General features: G+C 37.7%; 1 protein-coding gene across 10 annotated transcripts in view; it reads right to left on the bottom strand.

Annotated features, from left to right (window-relative positions):
- Window positions 1–724: 724 nt before the first annotated feature.
- Window positions 725–21,790, bottom strand: part of MITF (melanocyte inducing transcription factor) — a 209,850-nt gene continuing 188,784 nt past the window's right edge. For 7 of the 10 annotated variants that reach the window (XM_069473796.1, XM_069473798.1, XM_069473797.1 and 4 more), the window contains 5 exons: window positions 16,626–16,743; window positions 14,528–14,584; window positions 9,207–9,282; window positions 5,737–5,884; window positions 725–1,281 (listed from right to left, as the gene is read on the bottom strand). In XM_069473796.1, the coding sequence (XP_069329897.1) occupies window positions 880–1,281; window positions 5,737–5,884; window positions 9,207–9,282; window positions 14,528–14,584; window positions 16,626–16,743 (801 nt within the window). In that variant the 3' untranslated portion in view covers window positions 725–879. Of the gene's footprint in view, window positions 1,282–5,736; window positions 5,885–9,206; window positions 9,283–14,527; window positions 14,603–16,625; window positions 16,744–21,790 lie in introns of all 10 variants that reach the window. The other 3 variants (XM_069473794.1, XM_069473795.1, XM_069473801.1) reach the window with 1 other exon arrangement.

Genomic DNA, 21,790 nt, shown 5'->3' with positions numbered 1-21,790 from the left:
AAATGAAAAAAAAAAAAAAAAAGTAAAACAAACTTTTCAGTGCTCCTCAATATTTTACTCTGAGAGGACATTCATTTCCATTTCAAAATAAAATATATCTTATGAAAAACTGAATCACACTCATGGATGAAGAAAACTGGAACAGCACAGAGTGAAGATTAGACTCTGTATTTCAGAGCCTTGGTCTAACTAACTCCCTTTAATTTCAGTTGGTATCAGTTACATTTTCTAACCAGACAATCCTCAGGAAAAGGCTGCAGTTTTGTTTTCTTTCTCTCTCTCTCTCTTTTTTTTTTTTTTTGGTCTTTTACAGAATATAGTATTTCTTTAAATAGTTTGCAGTATAAAGACTAAACAATGCTAGAAAGGTACTGTATCTTTAAGGCAGTACCAATGAATTAATTCATTTATAAAATGGAAAAGGGTTAGTATGGATTTCTTTTCCTCCTTCTTTTTTTTTTTTTTTCTTTTTTTTTTTTTGGTTGCTTTACATTCTTTCAATTAAATGTTACATTTAATTCCCAAGGAAGTCACAGGCATAAAAATCTCAAATCACGTTTCCCCTGAATAGAAATGGACAGACATTTCTCTGATGCAAAATCCTCTTGCTCAGAAAGCTAAAGTCTGTGGCGAATTCAGTTCACAGATCCTGCACACTTGCTGTACAATACTTTGGAGGCATTTGTAGTTGTAAAATAGAATATACAAGTCTGTTTCACAAAATTCTAAAAATAAAATATATCCTGGGCTATTGATAAAGCATGAAAAAAAAATTTCATATTAAAGGAAAATTATCAAGAAAACCCCTTCAGGTGAATTATTAAATCTACTAATCAAGAAAGGAAGCAGTCTGGGAGAGTGCAGAGCAGGGCGGATCCGCTAACAAGCATGCTCCGTCTCTTCCATGCTCATACTGCTCCTCCGGCTGCTGGTTTTGGAAGCTCCCGGGGACACTGACGAAAGGAGTGGGTCAGTTACGCCAACAGGAGAAAGAGTATCGTCCATCAGGATGTCTTCCAGTTTGGATCCCATTTTGGTGGGGACGCCGTAGGCTTGGCTGCCGTCGGTCCCAGTTCCGAGGCTGTTGTTGAAGGTGATGGTGCCATCCGTGAGATCAAGAGTTGTTGTACAAGTCAGGTCTGCGTGATGCTGGAGGAGGTCTTGGTTGCAGTTCTCAAGAACCGGTTCTTGCTTGATGATCCGGTTCACCAAATCTGGGGAGCAGAGACCCGTGGATGGAATAAGGGAAAGTCCATGAGCTCGAGCCTGCATTTCGAGTTCCTATAATAAAAGTAAAAATCAAACACTGAAATAGGCAGAACACAGAGGATTTTTAGGTCCAACTACTCAGTATGATACTATGAGGGTGGGTGGGTGTCATTTTACTTTTGTCCAGACCCATAAAATGTATAACACCAAGAGTGAATGTAAACTATGGGTTTTGGAGGATAACAAAATGTCAATGTAAGTTCATCGATTCTAATCAATGCACCACTCTGGAGGGGGATGTTGATAATGGGAGCGGCTGTGCATGTGTAGGGGCAGGAGGTATATGGGAGATATCTGTAGCTTCCTCTCAATTTTACCATGAACATAACACTGCTCTAAAAAATAGTGTCTTTAAAAAATCGGGCACTAAGAGGCAAAACAATAAATTCTCAAAATGAAAGTGTTTTGCTCTTTTAAATGAATAAACTATATTTCCTTAAGGCCAGGAGAGGTGCCACTGGTAGGGAAATGAATTTCTAGGTGTTTTATGGATTATATTATGTATTGAAAATAGAGACAGTCTCTCAGATATTAATGTCCACAATGAGGATAAGTTTGAAAATATAAAAATCAAATTTTTAAGTGTGAGCTTATAAAAGGAAAATATTAAGTAAATAGTAATATAGTGTCATGGTCCCTAAACTGTGAACTGAAGTACCCAGGGGTGCTGCAATGAACTCACAGGGCACTAGGAATATTTTAAAATTTCAAGGGAAGTAGTGATACTACCTCAAGAACTACTAAAGTCAGTTGCAGCATTAGATTGTGCTACATACTTTTCAATCACATCATCACATCCTATCGTTGCAAAGCTGGGCTTTTGTCAGTTGCTGTGATATAAAAAAAAAAACAAGTACTGCATGAACATCAGTGAGGAATGGGAAGTAAGTGTGGTGGTATCTAATCTGATTTCAAGGCTTTAGAAGTTGTGCAGTGCCCAACAGGCACACATGTCCTATTAGTAAGTAATACAGTTATTTAAAAATAAAATTAAAATGCTATTTTTCTGTCAACTTACATATTTTATTTTTTCAAATGGCTACTAAGTCATTAGAACCCAAATACTTAATAAGCTGTTTGAACCTAACAAAAATGGTAGGTATTTCTTTTGGTCTGGGGGGCAGTGAAAAGGTTGCTAAGACACTAAGGGCAGCATGAATTTAAAAGGTTTGTATAGTGATGGCAAAAGTTGTGAAGGTCCTATGCAAGTGGCTAAAGTTTTAGAAGCACCATTTAGCCATCTCACCAGAGCAAAGGGAAATTATTATTTTTTTAATTCAACAAGTTCTCATTTATAAGATAAATAATTTCTTCCTTTACTTTTTTCACACACCTTCTTATTATGGGCTGAATTGTGTTCCTGCAAAAGTTTACACACTGAAGTCTTAACCCCCAGTACCTTAGAATGTGACTGTATTTGGAGATAGGGCCTTTAAAGAGGTAATTAAGGTAAAATAAGGTCATACGGTGGGCCCTAACTCGATAGGACTGGTGTCCTTATAAGAGGAGGAGACTGGGACACAGACACACAGAAAGGGAAGGCCATGGAAGACATAGGGAGAAGATGGCCATCTACAAGCCAAGGAGAGAGGCCTCAGTAGGTACCTGCTGACATCTTGATCTGGGTCTACTGGGTTCCAGAATGGTGAGGAAATATAATAACATTCTGTTGTTTAAACCACCCAGTTGGTGGTACTTTGCTTTAGCAGCACTAGCTAATATATTTCCTAAATGTCAGTGACTTCCCCAGTACCTCATTGCAAAATGCCTTCCAAGCAAGCTCTTTCCCTTTTTCCTTTCTGAGTGTCCCTGGACATGCCTAAAATGAACCATGGAGACCCCAGCTTGTCTCGGACAAACATTCTGCTTCTACATTCCAATGCCATCCTTCCTATGTTTATGATACGATAATACATAAATAGGGAATAAATTTGAAACAAGTCACTTTGGCTCATCAGAGAGGGAAAGTACTCTCCACATGACATGGCCTCTCAACCTTTGCCCAAAAGCCTAGAAAGTCTGTGCCTGAAAAGTCATTTCAGTCTACACTCAAGGCTGTTGGATCTGCAAGAGCCTTCTCTGCATGCAATTCAAGTAAGAGCTGGGAGCTTCAGATGCCACACAAGTATCTGCAAGTTCCTTTACGCAATCTCCAGATACACAAGTCTCTTCAGGCATCATTTTAAAGCCCTGGGCTGTTTAATAAAATGGCAGTTCCACTGATATTACGGCTTCATGCTCTTTCTTCTGTGAACGTTTTTGCATGCATCACTTAGAGTGAAAATGAAAGGAAGCCCTTAGGCCCAAGCTGAAAACATGGACTCTTGTAAATCTACACCAACATGCTAATAAGAACAGTACCTCCACACATGCAGTTTGTCTTTAAAAGATAATAATAATAATAAATTTGGATGAAGAGAGGCAAACATCTTACTCTAATCCTTTGTTGTTTAATCAAAAATGTTTATCAGCTGATTAGAGCGTTACTTAGATTTCTAAATAAGGTGATAAATCTCATCTGGAGAACTCCGGCTTCACTGCATCACAGAGCTTTCCTAATTAATAATGTTTTCTATGATATGCAAAAGTTCTAAAGGCTGCCTCACACCATCACTGGAAGAAAACCAAGATATTGTCACCATGGAATTTCCAATGCATATATTTCACAATATTCGGATTTCACATGAATATACATGTTTGGAACCTTAAAATAAAACAAAACCTAGCTTCTTTTTCAAAATAGTTATTACATTTTAATACTTGTATGAGTAAATGACACATTAGTACAAGCTGCTTTTATAAATGGGCATACTAAGTTCAAGAGATTAAATACCTATGGCTACTTATTGAAGAGACAGAATGTAAAACAAACAACAAAAGCCAAAGAAGGTGAGGGGAAGAGGAAAGGAGGATTTTCAAATTACATATAACCTCTACTTCACCACCCAGATTCTAAAATGCAGCCCTGGAGAAGAGCTGCCTTCTGCCTCCCCGCCCCACGGCTGAAGATCGCCGCAGTGAACGAGCGAGGTAACATCTCGAAATCTGTAAGTGCTGCGGAGCATTCAGAAGAATGGAGACCATTATCGTAAATGAATTGCTCTGCTCAGTAAGTTCAACGTCCAGGATGGACACCACTAGGTGAAACACGATGGTCTCTAAGGTGTCATCCTTTGCATTATCCTTCCATAAAACTTAACTCCATAAATATTAATGGTTGCGCCGGAAATCTGAAAAACCACCCTTGCTCTAAGGCAAAACCTAGTAAAAGGTGGGTCCCTCTACTCAAGAAGAAGATAACAGTGTCACTGACTCTTACAGATAGGTTGCATTCAAAGTCAGCAAGTAAGTTAAAATTACCCTTGCAAACCTCTTCTGTCAATAACAGAGTCAGTTTTGGAGGACAGGTTCAGAGGAAGTTAGTGTCCTTGCACTCAGCATGAGAGGCTGAGTTCCTGAGAGAGGTACCAGGAGCTGATGCTGAAAAGGGACCCCCATTTCCTGCTCACGCTGGTGCATATACTCACTGAATGAGATGACAGACAATTGCACATATTGATAAAATTAATATGTCTCCTTATGAAGGTGTATAGTTTAAGTTAGAGATACATATAGTATAATTCCACTATCTATAACTATTTCTGAGAATTATATCCTTATATAACATCCTCCAGGTATCCCCAAGTTCCCCATCAACATGGGTTTTGATCATCGACTGCTTCCCCACCGTGCAAATACTAAGGCATTTTTTAAATTTAACGTGTACAGTCAATGCTCATGATGTTATGTTCTATAAAGTCACCGTGAACAGTGAATTAGTGAGTACTGAAGCACTGTTCCTAGGGGAAATACAAGGTTAGGTTCCTGAGAGCCTCTGGTCATGACACTTAACCTTGTTTCTGCTTAAAGTCATCTTATTTAATATATATTATTGATTAACATTGAACTCACAGCCAGGAGCACTGTAACTCATACCTGAGTGAAGCTTATCTAACACCTGTGTTTTCTCCATAAGGCACTTCACAGTCTTCTCGCCCTTAGGAACACTAGCCAGCACTTCAGCCCTAGGCTTGGGGCTCATTTTAAATAGAGAAATCAGCAACAGACGACACAACATTGTAGAAAACATGAGACTTAACAGACCATGAAAGAAACACTTGTTTATAGTACAAAAGCTGAGACAAGAAAGTAGAGCATTCACATCAGGCAGAGCTGTTTGACCTCACCTGGAAACCAGCTCAATGGGCAGCTCGAATTTGTGCACATCCAAGAACAACCGTGAACAGGGCACAGACATTGATTCTGAGGTTACAAGCAGGCAAATTCACACATACAGAATTCATGAATAATAAGGATCCACTATATTAGGATCATGTAAGTCAACTCCCTTATGGCTCATTATGTGTCTCCTTCTCCATCTTGAAGTTAGTAGCAGGTCGGGAACTTTACACGACACAGGCCACGTACCTGTATTCTGAGCAGCAAATGTCGGTTGGCATGCTCCAGTTTTTTCTGCCGGTTTTCAAGTTCTTTCGCGCGTTGCTGTTCTCTTTGCAACTTTCGGATGTAGTCCACGGATGCTTTTAAAATGGTTCCCTTGTTCCAGCGCATGTCTCTGTGATTAAAAAAAGGAGGAAAATAGACTGTTTTAAGGATTTAAGGCTGAATAAAAATTTAGTCTTCAAAGCATTCAATTTCTAAAGACGTGGTAAGAATTGTACATTAATAATGGCTATCGTTCATTGAGTGCTTGTCACGCATAGAACACTGTCCACCCATTCTGTATACACTACCTTACTTAACCCAGACAAGCAGTTTGTAAGGTAGGAACATTGTGTCTGTGTTGAAACAGAGACAATTCAACTTCTAGGTCACAGAGCTACTATATAGTGGAGTCAGGACTTTGATTACTACATTAAATATTTATAGGTTTCTAGAACTATAAAAGTTTACTCACTCACACAGAATAAGCTATGGTAAAAAAAAATTCTGTGAGATCTCACTACTTGATGGTTCGTGACATAAAAGTGGCATCCTTAGATTTTTTTTTTTTGCCATGAATTATCTATCACGGGCAGATTATCTCTCTGTATCAATTTCCTGAACTCAAAATGATGCTATTACACTTGTATAAGCAGCCTCATAGGTATGATACTGGAATCAAAGGAGGCACTTTATACAAATGTGCTGTGAAAAGTTTAAAACACAATTCAAATAATGGAGCAGGCACTGTGTTAATAATAATCATAACAGCGATCTTTCAATAGCATTTGCTATGTTCCAGGTACTTTTTAAAGTGTTTTACAATTCATTTAATCATAACAATCTCAATGGTTAGGTACTAATATGACCCCCATTTTGCTGATCGGAAACTAAGGCACAGAGAGGTTAATCAATTTGCCCAAGGTCACAGAGTTAGGAAATGGCAGAGTCAAGAAGCCTAGAGAACCTGGCTCTAGACCCCCTGTTCTAAACCTTTACATTATACTTCCTCTTGTGTAATTGAATCCTCAAAACAATTAGACTAGGTAGGATAATTCTGACGTCTTCTTTTTTAACAGATGTGAAAAATGAAGCACGAGAATGCAAACATCTTCCCCAAGGTCAGACATCTAGCAAGGAACTGTTTTGGAATTCCAACCCAGGCAGCCTGAGCTTGGTGCCTCTCGGCTCTTAATCAGTTTAGCTCTCATGTACTCATATATGAGAAATTAAGAACACCATTAAAATGTGGGTGAAAGCACTTTAAAAAATTTAGAGCACTCCAGAAAAACAATAAAGAATGAACTATCATTACAACATTAAGAGGAATGTAAATTTTGTATGGCTTTGAATTAATCTGAACCTTTTTATAGACAATATTCATCATAGTGATGGCAACTATGTTGATGAAAACGAAAACAATTTGCTGTACAGAGAACCATCTACCCCATAATCTACAGCTGCTAAAAGCAGATCGGAAGTATCAGGTGGAACCTGTGAATGGAGGGCCATTAAAACAAGCCACCAAGTAATTGATCCTCACATGGGTTAGGTGAAGAACAAAACAGAAGTTCTCCCATGGGAGGGACAGTTCCAGCCCCTAGAGAATTCCCTGTGGTTGATCCCTGGGGTCTGAGCACCAAAGATGGCAACCCAGGGAAGTGTCCTGAGATATCCAGAGTGAGCACAGAGACTTAAGGTTCAGAGCTAAAACCACACTAACAGTAACTTTAGCAGCCAGAGAGAAATGTAATTATAATGAATGATGCCTTACCTAGGCCAGCAAGGTGAGAAACCAGTAATGGAACATACAAGCAGTCACTCTGTTTTTAAGAAGTGATTATTTCAAGCATTTATCCTGGGTTTTGCTTCCTTGTGAGACCCAATCAATCAATTATATTTGTGGGCTTAAAGGAAGGGATTTCAAATTTTTTTTTTACAATGAGAGGGGCTCTTTTTACATACAGAAATGTATATAGATCTCCAATATATAAAATCAACAAAAGCAGACTTGCTCTGGGGGAAGAAAGGGTATGGGGCTGAGACCCTGATCAGTAAGAATGTCTCTACAGCAGGAACATTCTAGAAACCTGGTATGGGAAAACCACCATATAGATTATAGTCTGTTTTATCTTAAAACAATGCCTACAATTAAAGATCATTATCTGTTCAGATTATAAACACGTAAGTATTCTAATACAATGGAGAAAGGAGATATGCAAATAGAGGCTTTCACTGCAGTCCCATAATTTCATAATATGTTACTAAAGAGATTCACATGCTACAGTTTAAAAGAATATGCTAAAAAGTGAAAGCTGATAAAGAACAGGAAAATGGGAATTCAATTTCAACTATCATGCAAGACTGACTATAGGAAATGAAGGTCACAGCCCTTTAGTAGGATAAATTTGTGCTGCAGAACTGAGAATTTGAATGTTTCGAGTTTGAAAATGCCTTTCCTTGAAACCAGGGAAAGCAAAATGTTGCAGATGAAATTGTGCTTGCACATTCCTCAAAATCACCTCACAATAGGTAATGGTTGTACTTTATTTTGTTACAGATTCTCTAACAATAATGTGAATAGCAAATTTAATAAGCTTTGCATGAATAATGCTTGATTTCATCTTTACATTTTATTAGGTAGTAGCTAAAAGGTCATGTTCAAAGGCTAATTTTATAGAATGCCTGCAGGGCCATTAAAATGTATACATTCTCTAGCCCTTTACTTTTAATGGGCCGATTTCTAATAGATAACGATTTTGTATTTGTTGTCCTATTTGCTGATGTTGTAGGCAACTGTAAGACTCCTAGGAAAGACTTGAGAAAATTATCTTTACAGCTGTTACCTCTGAAAGGGAAGGTAGAGGGAGACCAAAAGCTGAAATCCAAATTAGCTGACCTGTGCTTAATAAGAGGATTAAACATTATTGTTTTCCCCTTAGATTGGTAAAACACACAAAGAGTACGCAAGTTTTCATAAAAACAATTGACCTTTTTTGTCTGTTGAATATCATTAAACTTGAAGTCTCCCGTATCTGTTCATCAGTGCCTATTTAGAGATATTATACAAGTCGAAGAGCAAATAGTCAACAGATTTTGCTTTAACAGCTATTGAAATCTCCGTACTGCACGAACTGCTAAAAGAAATTGTTTTTAGTAGCTCAGTATTTGCCAAGAATTCTCAGATTTCAGAAAGCCACCTCCTCAAACCCAAAGCTAACCATCTCATATCCAACAATCCTTTTATGCAATTCAGTGTATTTCTCTTGAAATTTTAGTTTGATGAGACTAACCAAAAGAAAGGTTTAAGAACCATTTAGGAATGGAACCAAAGGGAGAGGGAGACGTGTTTACTCTAGTTTTTATAACTGCATTTTTTTTTTTTTTTGCAACATATGAAAAAACATTAAGGTATGAAAAATATATGATGCAGATTAACATGCAATTGTACTCACGGATCATTTGACTTGGGAATCAAAGTACCTAGTTCTTTAATGCGGTCATTTATGTTAAATCTTCTTCTTCGTTCAACTTCAAGAAAAGAGCACAGGAAAGGGCTATTAGTAACAGTGACACAATGCATTTAGCATATCTCATTAAAGGCATGTGCATATTAACTTCACCAGGTCAGGAAAATGGAAACCTGAACCTATTTTTTTCCCTGTTTTTACCATCTTTTTTGGTATTGAGGTTAAAGCACTAAAATAATGAGCTACCTTTGTACAGAACTTTATCATTTACAAAACCCTTAAACCTACAATTTCTCATTTGGTGTTATAACAACACTGAAATCAGAGTCACTATCCTCAGTTAAGAATGACAAAACTGCCTTGGAGATACAGGTATCAGGGACTTGGCAAGGACACCCAGCAAAAAGTGGTAAATAGCACAAACTTAAAGCTAACCCTGTAGAGCAGGAGTCAACAAACTTTCCAAAGAGCCAGACAGTGAGTACTTCTGTACTCGCAGGCCAAGTAGCAAAACTGAAGATATCATGTAGGTACTTAACATAAGCAGAGAGACATCAAATTTACACAAATTTTTTATTGACAAAATTAAAAAAATAACAACTGAATACAATTTTTTTCCAAGAAAAGTCTGCAAATGAAAGCATTAGAATTTACTCGTGATATTGAAATTTGCATTTTATATAATTTTCACTTGTCACAAAATATTAATCTTCTAATTTTTCTTAACCATTTAAAAATATAAAAAACATTCTTCACTCATGGGCCACACAAAAATCCTTGCTCTAGCTCAGTGCTGCCCAGTGAAAACATAATACAAGTTACATAATAAGTTTAAATTTTCTAGTGGCCATTTTAAAAAGTAAAAAGGGGTGAAATTAACTTTAACATTTTGTTAAACTCATTCTATCCAAAATATTATAATTTCAACAGGAAATCAATATAAAAATTTGTAAGATTAGATATTTAACATTTTTTCCTTCATAGTAAGTTTTTGGAGCCCAGGGTGTATTTTATACTTACAGCACATCACAATTTGGACCAACCATAGTTCAAGGGCTCAGTAGGCACAGGTGGTGAGTGGCTACCGTACTGGATAGACAGCCCTGGAACTTAAGTCTAGCCTTTTTAACTATACTATGCATCTTCACAGCACTTCCCATTTTATAAATCCAGTTGTAAGTTCAACTAAATTATCATCTTTTTAGGGAAGGATGACATAGTAAGGCATATGAGATAATAAATGTTTCTATAATAATTTATGTAGTCTAGCAAATAAATTCCAAACAACTTAAGATCTAAAAAATTGCATTAAAGTTGTTAATATTTCCCTTTTTTTGTTTTTTTCCCCCAGAGACAAGAGTCTCTCTCTGTTGCCCTGGCTAGAGTGCAGCAGTATGATCATGGCTCACTGTAGCCTTGAATTCCTGGGCTCAAGCAATCCTCCATTCTCAGCCTCTTGAGTAGTTAGGACTGCAGGTGTGTGCCACCATGCCCAGCTAAGTTTTTTATTTTTTATAGAGATAGGGGTCTTGCTATGTTGCCCAGGCTGGTCTCAAACTCCTGGCTTCAAGTGATCCTCCCTCCTCAGCCTCCCAAAGTGCTGGGATTACAGGCATGAGCCATCATGCCTGGCCAATATTTTACTTTAAATACCCTAATATATATTTATATTTGACCCATAATATTCTGTACACTTAGACAAATAATGTTGTTCACTGCTTTGCCAATATATATTGCAGTTTGTCTTGGCTGTGTAATTATTCCAATGATTAAATCAATTATATACAGTATTAAGTCTTATCATTAAACTTTTATAAAATGGAAACCCTATGTGATGGCTGACAGTTTTGCAGAAGAAATTTTGGGATCCCTGATCCACTAACTAACCTCTTCCAAAACTCTGAAGCAGGGCATTTTCTTGCTATTTTTTCCAAGCATAGAATAATCATAAAAATTCAAATAATATTGAAATATATGAAGTGAAATAAAATTACCCTATGATCCATTGCTAAGTTTCTTATATATCCCTTATGATGATTTTTATGCTTTGAAAATAACCACACACGCGATGACATAGCTGTACAGCCACATACTGACGAATCCCATACTTCTATTTCCAGCCCAGACATCTCCCTGCAACTCCAGACTCACGTCTGACTGATGACTAGCTGTCTTCCTATACAGGTCTAATGGACAGACCAAATTGTCCCAATGTAAGCTCCTGATCTTTTCCACTCAAATCTACTCTACCTACAGGCTTAAGGGTAACTTGCTTTACTTAAAGGTAACTATTAATACATCCTTCCAGTTGTTGAGGCCAGAACTGTGGAATCAGTACTGAGCCTCTCTCCCTCACAACCCACATCAGATCCATTATCAAATCTGTTGGCTCTACCTTCAAAATATTTCCAGAATGTGTCCACTTCCAACTTCCATGGCTACCCAAGATGCCACCGTCATCTCTTCCTTGGATTATTTAATCCTTCTAACTGGTATCTCCACCTCACTCATGTCCCCGGCTTCCTGCTCCCTTTGGTCTATCTAGAACACAGCATCTAGAGAGATCCTCTTAAAACATAAGTCAGAGCACGTCAACCCTTTGCTCAAAACCCTCCAAACACTTTGCACCCGAGGCATCCTCCAAGGGTCTGGGGGGCTCCTACCCTGACCTGGTTTTCTACTCTCCCACTCTGACCACAGCTCCTATACTGATACACTGTGTTCTTCTCCTTTAGCCCCACCGGCTCCTTGCTATTCCTCAGCCATGCCAGATGCACCCCCATCTGTGGACACATGGCTGCTCTGGGACTCTCTTCCTCCAGATGCCTGAATGGCCCTGCCCTCACCTCCCTCAGGTAGTGACTCAAATTTACCTAAGAGACTTCCCTGGTCACTCTCTTTGAAAAGGATCCATCATCTCCCGTGCCCACACTGACACTATAGCCCCTTGGCTACCCTTTTTCTCATCATAGAACTTTCTACCATCTAATACTTCACATACTTCATTCATTCATTCATTCATTGTGTTTATTCACTGTTGCGCTCCAAACAACTGTGTGCCTAGCACATAGTAGGCCCTCAACAAATGTGTTGCATGAAGAATGATACATTTAAAGTGGAGTTACTCTAAAAATATTCTGCCTCTCTCTCTTTTCACTCAGCAGCATATTGTTGACATCTCTCACCGTCAATATTTAGATGTACCACATTTTATTTTTGGTTCAGTGACTTCCCTCCCCAATTATCTATTACAAAGGTGATATAAGCTGGTAAAATTTCTCAAAAAATACAAAAGCGTATAATGGAAAAAGGAAAAGCCAACTCTTTACAACACCCAACATCTCTATGCCTGGGGAAACTGTCACTGATGAGGGGTGACGTCCAGACCTTTTCCCGTGCACATACACATCCATATAAACACACACACACACACACACACACACACGAGCATAGCCCTGTATAGGATGTTCTTTTCACGCAATGGGATATTATACATATTATTCTGCCACTTGCTTTTCTCACTCAGTAATATACAGTAGGCGACCCACGATTCACAGGTAAGCTCCTAAGGGTGGGAAACCCATTTGTCTGACTCCCATTTCGAAAAAAAGTGCCTCATTCAAAATGGGGGCTCAACAAATAGAAATGGCCAAATGAATGAGTGGATAAACGAACAACGTATTCATTTGCACATTTTGGCAAATGTTCTTACAAAATAAATTCGTAGAAAAGGAAGAGCCAGGTCAAGGGGCAATCTAACGTTGGATATTATTTTCTAATGGTTAGATAAGACTTTCAGATTGCTTTATAGCCCTCAGAGTTTGAACTAATCATGTTTGCACTTTACTGACAACCCTGAACTTGAGAGTTCAGGTGCCTCATTAAAGGTGTCTATTGTTTTTGACAAGATCCAACTTAGTTTTCCACATCTCAGTTAAGTTTTAGATAATACCTAATTATCTTATTTCTAAGGTGTTTTACAAGAAGAAATACCTTAGAGTAAAATTACTTGGAAGCTGGAGGAGGCCTTAGAGATACTTAGTCCATATTTTTTGGTTAGAAGATGGGGAAAAGATGTCAGCTGTCATACCTGACATGAAACTGGTTTTAAAAATAAAAACCAACACCCTCCAAGCCTCAGCAATTCCATTTCTCAGTAACACTAACCTAGAGAAACACACTCTCCTATACACAAACAGGCAGGTATAAAAATGTTCACTGTGGCACTGTTTACAATAGAAAAAAACCAGAAACAGTGTGAACACAGAGCAGTAGGGGAATTACTATATATCATACAATCACACTGTGGAATACTATGCAGTCATTTTTTAAAAGTGGATAGATCTAGATTTCTAACAGTAGAAGATCTTCAGGACATAATGTTCAGTAAAAAAGCGAGGAACAACGGAATATGGACAATATGATACTGTTCGTGTTAAAATATACACAAAACCATGTTATTTATTTTCTGTGTGTATATTCTTAAATACATAGAAAAAGGTGAGGAAGAGCAACACCAAATTAAAACAAATCTGCATATTGCTGGGAATTAAGAGAGAACTTTGGCCTTATTCTATCACTTTCATAAGGAGAAAGTGTTTATATATGACTCATATTCTTAAAAATCAATTTAGGAAAAAGAGGATGAGGTTATAAGAAATTCACACACAATTTCCAAACTTAATTCTTTTATTATTATTATTATTGCTGTGTAGTTTCTCTGTCTTGTTTATATTACAAAAAAATTAAGTTTCCATAGGAAAAAGTTTAAAGGTTTGATCAAGAGTAAATTAAACACATGAAAAATATTTTAAATGTTACAGGATTTTTTCTTAACTCTCCAGTAAAGGCAGAAATTTAGGAGGCTACCTCATCCATTTACTCCCCTTCAGATGTGTTTCATTTTTGTTTTCTTTCAAATCTCACTGGAGAAGGTGATCCCATAATCCTCTTTTGTTAATAAGTTCCAGTGTGAGTGATATTTATAATTGGGTAATTGGGGAGTCTCCCTCTCACTTAAAAAAAAAAAAAAAGCAAAACACCCCAACTCACTACTGTAAACAAGAAAAATAAAAATTCTTCAGAAACTGAACACAAGTATATACATAAAATTCAATTTGATTTGAGATAAAAGTGGGGAAAAATATATACCGTGGTGTCTCTGAAATACAATTTCTCCCATAAAAAGTCCCTTTAATAACTAGAGGAATCAATTTTCCTCCAAAATTTCTGGAATCCTTTTTTGATGTAAGGGAGAATATTAAATCCAATATCAAATGTCATGAACATGAATAAAATCAACTTACTCAAGTTGTGATTGTCCTTTTTTTGCCTCTCTTTAGCCAATGCTCTTGCTTCAGACTCTGTGGGAAAAATACACGCTGTGCACATGAATGAAGCCATTAGAAACTGGAAATGTTCGGGGTACAACCACGTCAACTGCAAAACATCTCATTTCCGAAACACAGGGAAGCCGATCTGACTTGACTCAAAGTAAAAATATCGTTTTTTAAATGACGCCTTGTTAAAAGCTTGCACTTTTCAAAAGTAATATATGTCAAATACACAGTCTGCAAAAACTCGGCTTCCACGAAATGGTAAAAGACCAGTAACAATGATCCACAGCACACCATAAACATATACAGCTACTAACAAGAATAAAATAAATAACTAGAAAACTATGGAAATTTGCTGTTGATAGCTTATTATCAGGAGTCAATTTTTCTTTTTAGGCCATAGAACTGTTCAGTCTTTTCTTGATGCCTTTGTAACATGCTGACATGAAAACCTCCCAAGTCGAAAAGCTCCCAAACTGATCTCTGTATCCTCTCACTGGTTCATAGGAATGAATTCATTTTTTCAGAAACTGGTACCAGATTCTGTCAGAACCTGCCACGATTTAATGACTCTTAGGAGCAACTATTCCCTAGTTTGAGTTCTATAAAAACAAAAAGAGGAATAGCGCACAGAGGCATTTGGTGACAACTCCATCTGGAAAATTCTGTTAATATTTGCATAGCAATTCCTGTGGGCTCTTTGTGATAAGAGATTACTTTTTGCCTTACAGAGAGCAAAACAAAACAAAATTAAAAAAATAAACATGTTCTTCGATCAATCCTGGGATTCAGAAAGCTCTGTTATTTTCTTTTCCGAAGTGATATCCTTAAGCATTACACTATCATAACTTAGAGTTTTACCTCAAAATAGAAATCTCTTTAGCATAACTTATAGCCACTGAAGCATATATCTACACATATATATTTATTATATGAGTGTTATATATGCATATATATGCATATATGTATGTATATATGCATATATATGCATATATGTGTATAATATATATATAATTCACAAGCTGAATTCTCTCAATTGTGATGGTCAATCCAAATCCTTTTCTATTTTCTTTCTAACACAGAAGCATGACAGGCAGCTTTGACTTAACACATCTTCCACTTCAATGATTCTTAAGTTTTTTGTTGTTATAGTATTTTTCCTTTCTCGTAGGGTAAACTACTAGTTTTTTTGGTTGTGAATGGTTTTTACTTATTAATTAATTACCTTTTTTAACCTAAATCAATGACTTTTTTTTAAATGTCTTTTTCCTGGTACAACTTCTGAAATAATTTTTTTAAAAGGCTTCCTTGAATAGGACAGGAATTTCCTATCCCAAATCCATACTCCATATTCTCAGTCTGTTCACCCAACCCTGCGGGATGTGAGGACCAAATAATAAAATGGGGGTGAGGTGAGGGCCATAAACTTCACCATGGTAGATTGCCAATTCTAATACCGTTTCTGTCATGTTTTAATGACCACATGCCTTCCCTAAAGCATTAAACAAAGTGGCGAAATAGGTAATTTCACACTTGTCTCAAGAACAAACAAAATCCATGCCTCCATTTTATAATTTATTTTTTTCTTTTGTGTAATAAATCTTTTACACAAGATATAGCAGAAATAACAGGAGGCATCTGAAGATGTAAGAAATAATATTCTTACATCCCAACTGTGGGCTTGAATGTGTGTCAAAGGAAAATTCAGACCAGGTTTCTCAAACCCAAATGCCTCTTAGGGCTTGGCAAGAAACATAAACACCAGGTTGGGTGGAGACATTTACAGCCGAAAGTGTTGCCTGCTGCCCCCAACCCAAAGGGACCAGCAGCCATAGACACAATGATTGGTGACATGCAGTAATGGTGGCTCCAATTCCTGGTATCTCAGGAGATACTGGAAACCAGGAGTTGCATCTTAAAATACTGCACAATGTTTTCACCACTGCAGAGACCTAAAAAAGTATGTCCATGAGTTCAATACACTCTGGACATCCCTATATTAACGACTACGTCTAATCTGGAAGTGGACATAAATCTACAGTAGGAGGCACATTTGCTAGGTATTTACCTGTGAGCTCCCTTTTTATGTTGGGAAGGTTGGCTGGACAGGAGTTGCTAATGGCGAGGCCCGGGGGTGGCAGGCCTTGGTTTCCATAAAGATCAATCAAGTTTCCCGAGACAGGTAACTAGAGAGAGAGAAACAATAACAGAAATGAATTGATGAACAATTCCTAAGTTTTTCAGGTAAAACCCACACCCCATTCTAGGCTTTATTTAAGAAAAATGATTTGATACAAAAAGTTTTTTAAAAAAAATAGGAAAACACGAGATATTTACTTTTTCATTCACTCACAGATATTAGAGTTACATGGTCTCCTTAGTTAGTTCCCTTTGAGAGAGAAAAGGACAGAGTCTCACACCCATAATGTGGTTACACTACCTAGCTGATGGGTTTATTTTGAGCACGGAAACAACAGATAATATGGCAAATGCATTGTCTAGTACAACTAGTAGAATACAGTGGATGTTCAGTAAATGTTGGCTATTATCATAAAGTAGGATTCTATGTGAGATGATCTTTTTCACTAAATTGTTTTTTTTCATCAAAGTCAATGTTCTTCCTTCCCTTTCTTCCTCACTCCCTGCTTCTCTCTCTTTCTTTTGTAAGGAAAAGCAATAAAAAATGTTTTCTTATTGGAAAAGAAATTATTTCTTTCCAAAAGAGAAAAGGCAAGTTTCCTTGTAATTGAAATTTTTCACAAAGCCACAAGAGGGAGCCCAAAGACTTTAAAAAAAAAACAACAAAAATTTACACTTCAAAAAATAAAAATAAAAAAGAAGAAGAAAAATATTTAGGTTTCTCAAGCTAGCTTAAGACTTTTTTCTCTAGTTCTGAATTGGATGTTTTAAGGTAGTGAACTCATTTTTTTTCCCCAACATTTGGGGACTTCCTTTTGTTGTATATGTATTTTCTTGTAACTAACTGGTTGCAGTAGTTTTATATGCCCGTTTTTGTAGAAGAGGTCCAAGCTGATTTCTCTTCCCATGTCATGAAATGAAGTTCAAAATATTAACTATGGAGAAAATAGTTAAGTGACCTTTACTTCTGCTTACAAACACTTAACCATTTCCAGATTCAAACAATTCCTATAACCATGATTACAGGCAAGACTTTATGTCATTTAGCCCTTCTCTTTCTTGATTTCACACTCTGAATTTTACTCTACATCTGAGAAAAGTAAATTCAGAAAGCATTTGAGTAAAGTTTTCAGTGACCAAGAGGTATGTATCCAGTACAGACTGTACTCAATAGAGTACCTTTCATTCTCTCAAATGACCATTAACATATAGATGAAAATACACCATGAAATAAAAATAGAATCAAATGTGCTTCCCCTCATTGGTAGCCATTTTCAGCTATTCCTATGACGGCTACTAAATGTATACTCTATGAACTTAAGCCCTAGCTAAAGAGATGGGTGGGGGGTGTATGTGGAATAAGGTATTTCCCCAAAGGTGAACCCGACACTGGCTCTAATGGGACTGGGAGTGAGGCAAGGAGGACAGACGCACTAGCACTGCTCAGCTCTCTCTTTTGCTCATTTTTGAAGGCAGCATTTACAGGATGTGCATAAAATGTAACACACACAGCCCCTACATACATGCAAAAAAAAAAAAATTGACATTACAGTCATTTAAAATGTCCTTGAACCACATTTCAAGGCTTTCTAAGGAACTGATAAAAAGGGTCTTTGATTATTAGCTGTCATTTCACTAAGTGGTTTTATTTGAAATAGGTTACCTTCTCAGGGTCAGCCTTACTCTGTGTGTATTGTTTTATTCTTGTCCAATTTAACACAGAACAAAAGGAGTTCACATGTTTCAACACAGCACTCACTATAAAGGGCCAGAGAGACAAAACTTATAAAGCTGTTACGACATCTGGTAACTCTTCTGGATTCTAAGGCTTTATTCCTGTATCTTCCTTGAGTTTCAGATTTGGGGAGAACTTCTGGGTTTGAATAAACCAAGAACGTGACTTGAAAACTCAAAGCAATAAGCTAAAAAAAAAAAAAAAATTATTCCCATAGTTCTAGAAATGCAAATAATGTTTTCATATGCAAAATATGCAATTGTGTTATAATTATTTGTTAGGGATAAATAATAGCAAGTGATACATATCTGTAAGTCATCAATGGATCTACATTGAACAGACATCTACTTCTAAGCTGCTCTAGAACAAGAACATAGAATGTTCTAATGATTCTAAAAAATAGTGCACAGACCGGGTGGGAAAGAGAGCAGACTGGGGTTGGAGGGACACAGAAACAGACATGGACTGGGAGGGGAGAAAACCCACAGAGAGGACTGCTGTGATTAGCATGGACTGACAGCAGTGCCACCAATAAGGGAGATGAATTAAAATCTCTATAACAAGATGCTTCATCAGGCACTCCATGGAGGTCAGACACAGTTACTTCCAGTCAAAAAAGCAGCTTTTATCTCTCTCTCTACTTCTCTAAAAATTTCCTGCATTGGCTGCTTTTCCAATACTTGCTGATTAGGAGTGGGCTGCTTAGAGCATTCCAGAATATTTTGCTGGGGATCATCTAATTTTGTGGGTGCCTGCTTTGGGCCAGGCGCAGAACTAGAATGGTATTTTGTACATGTTATCTTACTGATTTCTACAGAAGGAAAAGCCAAGGTTGCATGGAGGACTTTGGTAGGAGGCCCATGTTCCATGTCCCATGTTAATAGCAATAATGAGGGGCAATGCCAACATGCTGATATCAACCAGTTAGACACTACAATTTTCAATTTATCTCCAACTGGGCCTGAGGCAATAAATACCCAGTTGCTCACTGGCCAAATATGGATACTCCAATCTACAAATTAATAGTGCAGAGATGAACAGCCTGTGCTTAGAAGTCAAAGACCCAGGCAAAAATCCTGCTTCTGTTACTGACTTGCTATGTGATCGTAGGTAAGTTTTCTAACCTCTCTGAGGCTTAGTGTCCCCATTAGAAAAGTGACAATCATTCATGTCACAGGGGGTTGTAAGATTTAATAGCGATAAAGCAGGTAAAACAGTGTCACTATGTGATCAATACAGTAGCTGCCATAATAATACAGTATTATAATTTTCTAGAAAGTACTGGATTCACGCTTTACACAGTTTGGACAGTTGAGCTATTTTCACTTTGATCAACAAAACCATCTGCCATGTTAATTACTAAGTATACAGTCAATCATTGGACCAATTTTACCACACTGCAATGCAAATCAAAGTACAGGAATCAGGGAATCTGCAGGGCGAAGGTGACCACTCATTATCCCAAATCAGGGCGTCTCCACTGGGTGTGATTTTTGTCCTCCAGGGTCAATGTCTGGAGACGTTTTTTGTCACACCTGGGGGCGAGTGCTGCTGGCATCTAGTGAATAGAAGCCAGGGATGCTGCTAAATGTCCCAAAATGCACAGGCAGTCCCCCTACAACAAACACTTATCCATCCCAAATGTCAACGGTGCCACAGTTCAGAAACTTATGTCCTGATGGTGGCACATGTCCTTTGTATTAATGGCTATTATTTGTTGAAGCTACTAAAAGGAAGGTTGATTAAAATAGTATAGTTCTCTTATTAAAAACCAGTCTCCTAGTTATGCATTACAATGAAAGGATTCTGTGGTTCTTCTTCTGGGTTGGAGAAATTCACCCATAAATACGGTTAGCATCATAATTAGGTCAAAATAACACCTTTGGAGCTAAGAAAGGGGAAAAGATATCTTCTGTTAACATGGATGTCTTGCATCTTTGCTGGGTTTTTATCCAGCACATTAACCTGATGGACAAGATTTTACTTCCAGAGCACGAGCTGCACAGTGGACAGATGAAAGCCACACAGTCTAATCGGGACAAAGAGAAGGTAAGCGTGCCTGGGTCTGTGCCCCAGTCGTGGTCTGAACTGACTTCTTCAATGTGGTGCTCCACCAAAATGAATATTTTTCCAAGTAAACGATAATTGTAAAATGTTATTGTTTTTTTCTCTCTGGATGGTCCCCTTCTCTGAATATCAATTGAGCACTGTTAACACGAGCAAACTGGGACTTTTATCCTTTGTTTGTGATGGTACAAGAGGGCCCTTGTGCTCTCAGAATAGTTATTTCTAGACTTCAATTCCCTTAGGATAGTTTCCTCTCTAAGTGTTCCTTCCACTTTATTTTTTTAAGTAGTGAACTTGAAATAAAGCATTTCAAAGAATCAAATAAAAGAAAAAAAATGCCTAACATGAAGAACATTAAACTTAAACTTTACTGTGGGAAAACAGTTAAAATAGGTTGTAGTAGCTTTTTATTTAATTTTGACAACTGAAGCCCAAGTTTAGCAAGAGCCAGCAACCAACCTTTAGTGAGAGTTCATCAGGGCTACACTGTTTTAAATGGTTTTTGTGGATTATCTCTTATAATTTTCACATTAATTCTGTTGCAGTAGATGCTGTGGTCATCCCCATGTTGCAGACAAGGAAACTGAGGCAGCGAGGTGAAATAACTCACTCAGGAGAATGCGTTCAGATATCTGGCTCAGAGTGTGGGCTCCTAACCTTGAACTTATATTGTCTTTCCCCAAATAAGAAAATATTCCCATAATTTTGCTGTAAGAGGACTCCAATGGGGCCATATTTAGCCTTTTACAGCATGGCAACATAGAACAGAAATGGATGCTGGCATAAAGTCAGTGACTTCTTAGGGTGGCTTCTGGGTACTCCTCTCCTGTCTGGGAATGTTTTTTGTTTTTTGTTTTTTTTCCTTAAAGCAGGCTCTGTCTCTGTCATCTCTGCCTGGAGTGCAGTGGCCTCATCATAGCTCACTGCAAACTTGGAACTCCTGGGCTCAAGCAATCCTCCCACCTCAGACTTCCGAGTAGCTGAGACTACAGGTATGTACCACCATACCCGGGTAATTTTTCTATTTTTTGTAGAGATGGGGTCTTGCTCTTGCTCTGGCTGGTCTCGAACTCCTGGCCTTAAGCGATCCTCCTGCCTCAGCCTCCCAAAGTGCTAGGATTACAGGTGTGAGCCACGGTGGTGCCTGGCCTTGGCTGGGAATTAATTCAACTCTGCCCAGAGGATCTTTCCTATTTGGAAATTCCCTAGAGATGACCTCTCTGTTCCTGAATTATCCTTCTCCACTGGAGGGCGAAAGGAGTCTCCACCTTCTAGACTGGTAAGCCCCAGGA

This window comes from Eulemur rufifrons, chromosome 7, assembly GCF_041146395.1.
Source record: "Eulemur rufifrons isolate Redbay chromosome 7, OSU_ERuf_1, whole genome shotgun sequence".
NCBI lineage: Eukaryota > Metazoa > Chordata > Mammalia > Primates > Lemuridae > Eulemur > Eulemur rufifrons.
Note: the sequence above shows the minus strand (reverse complement) of the source record. Positions and strands in the feature narration are given on the sequence as shown.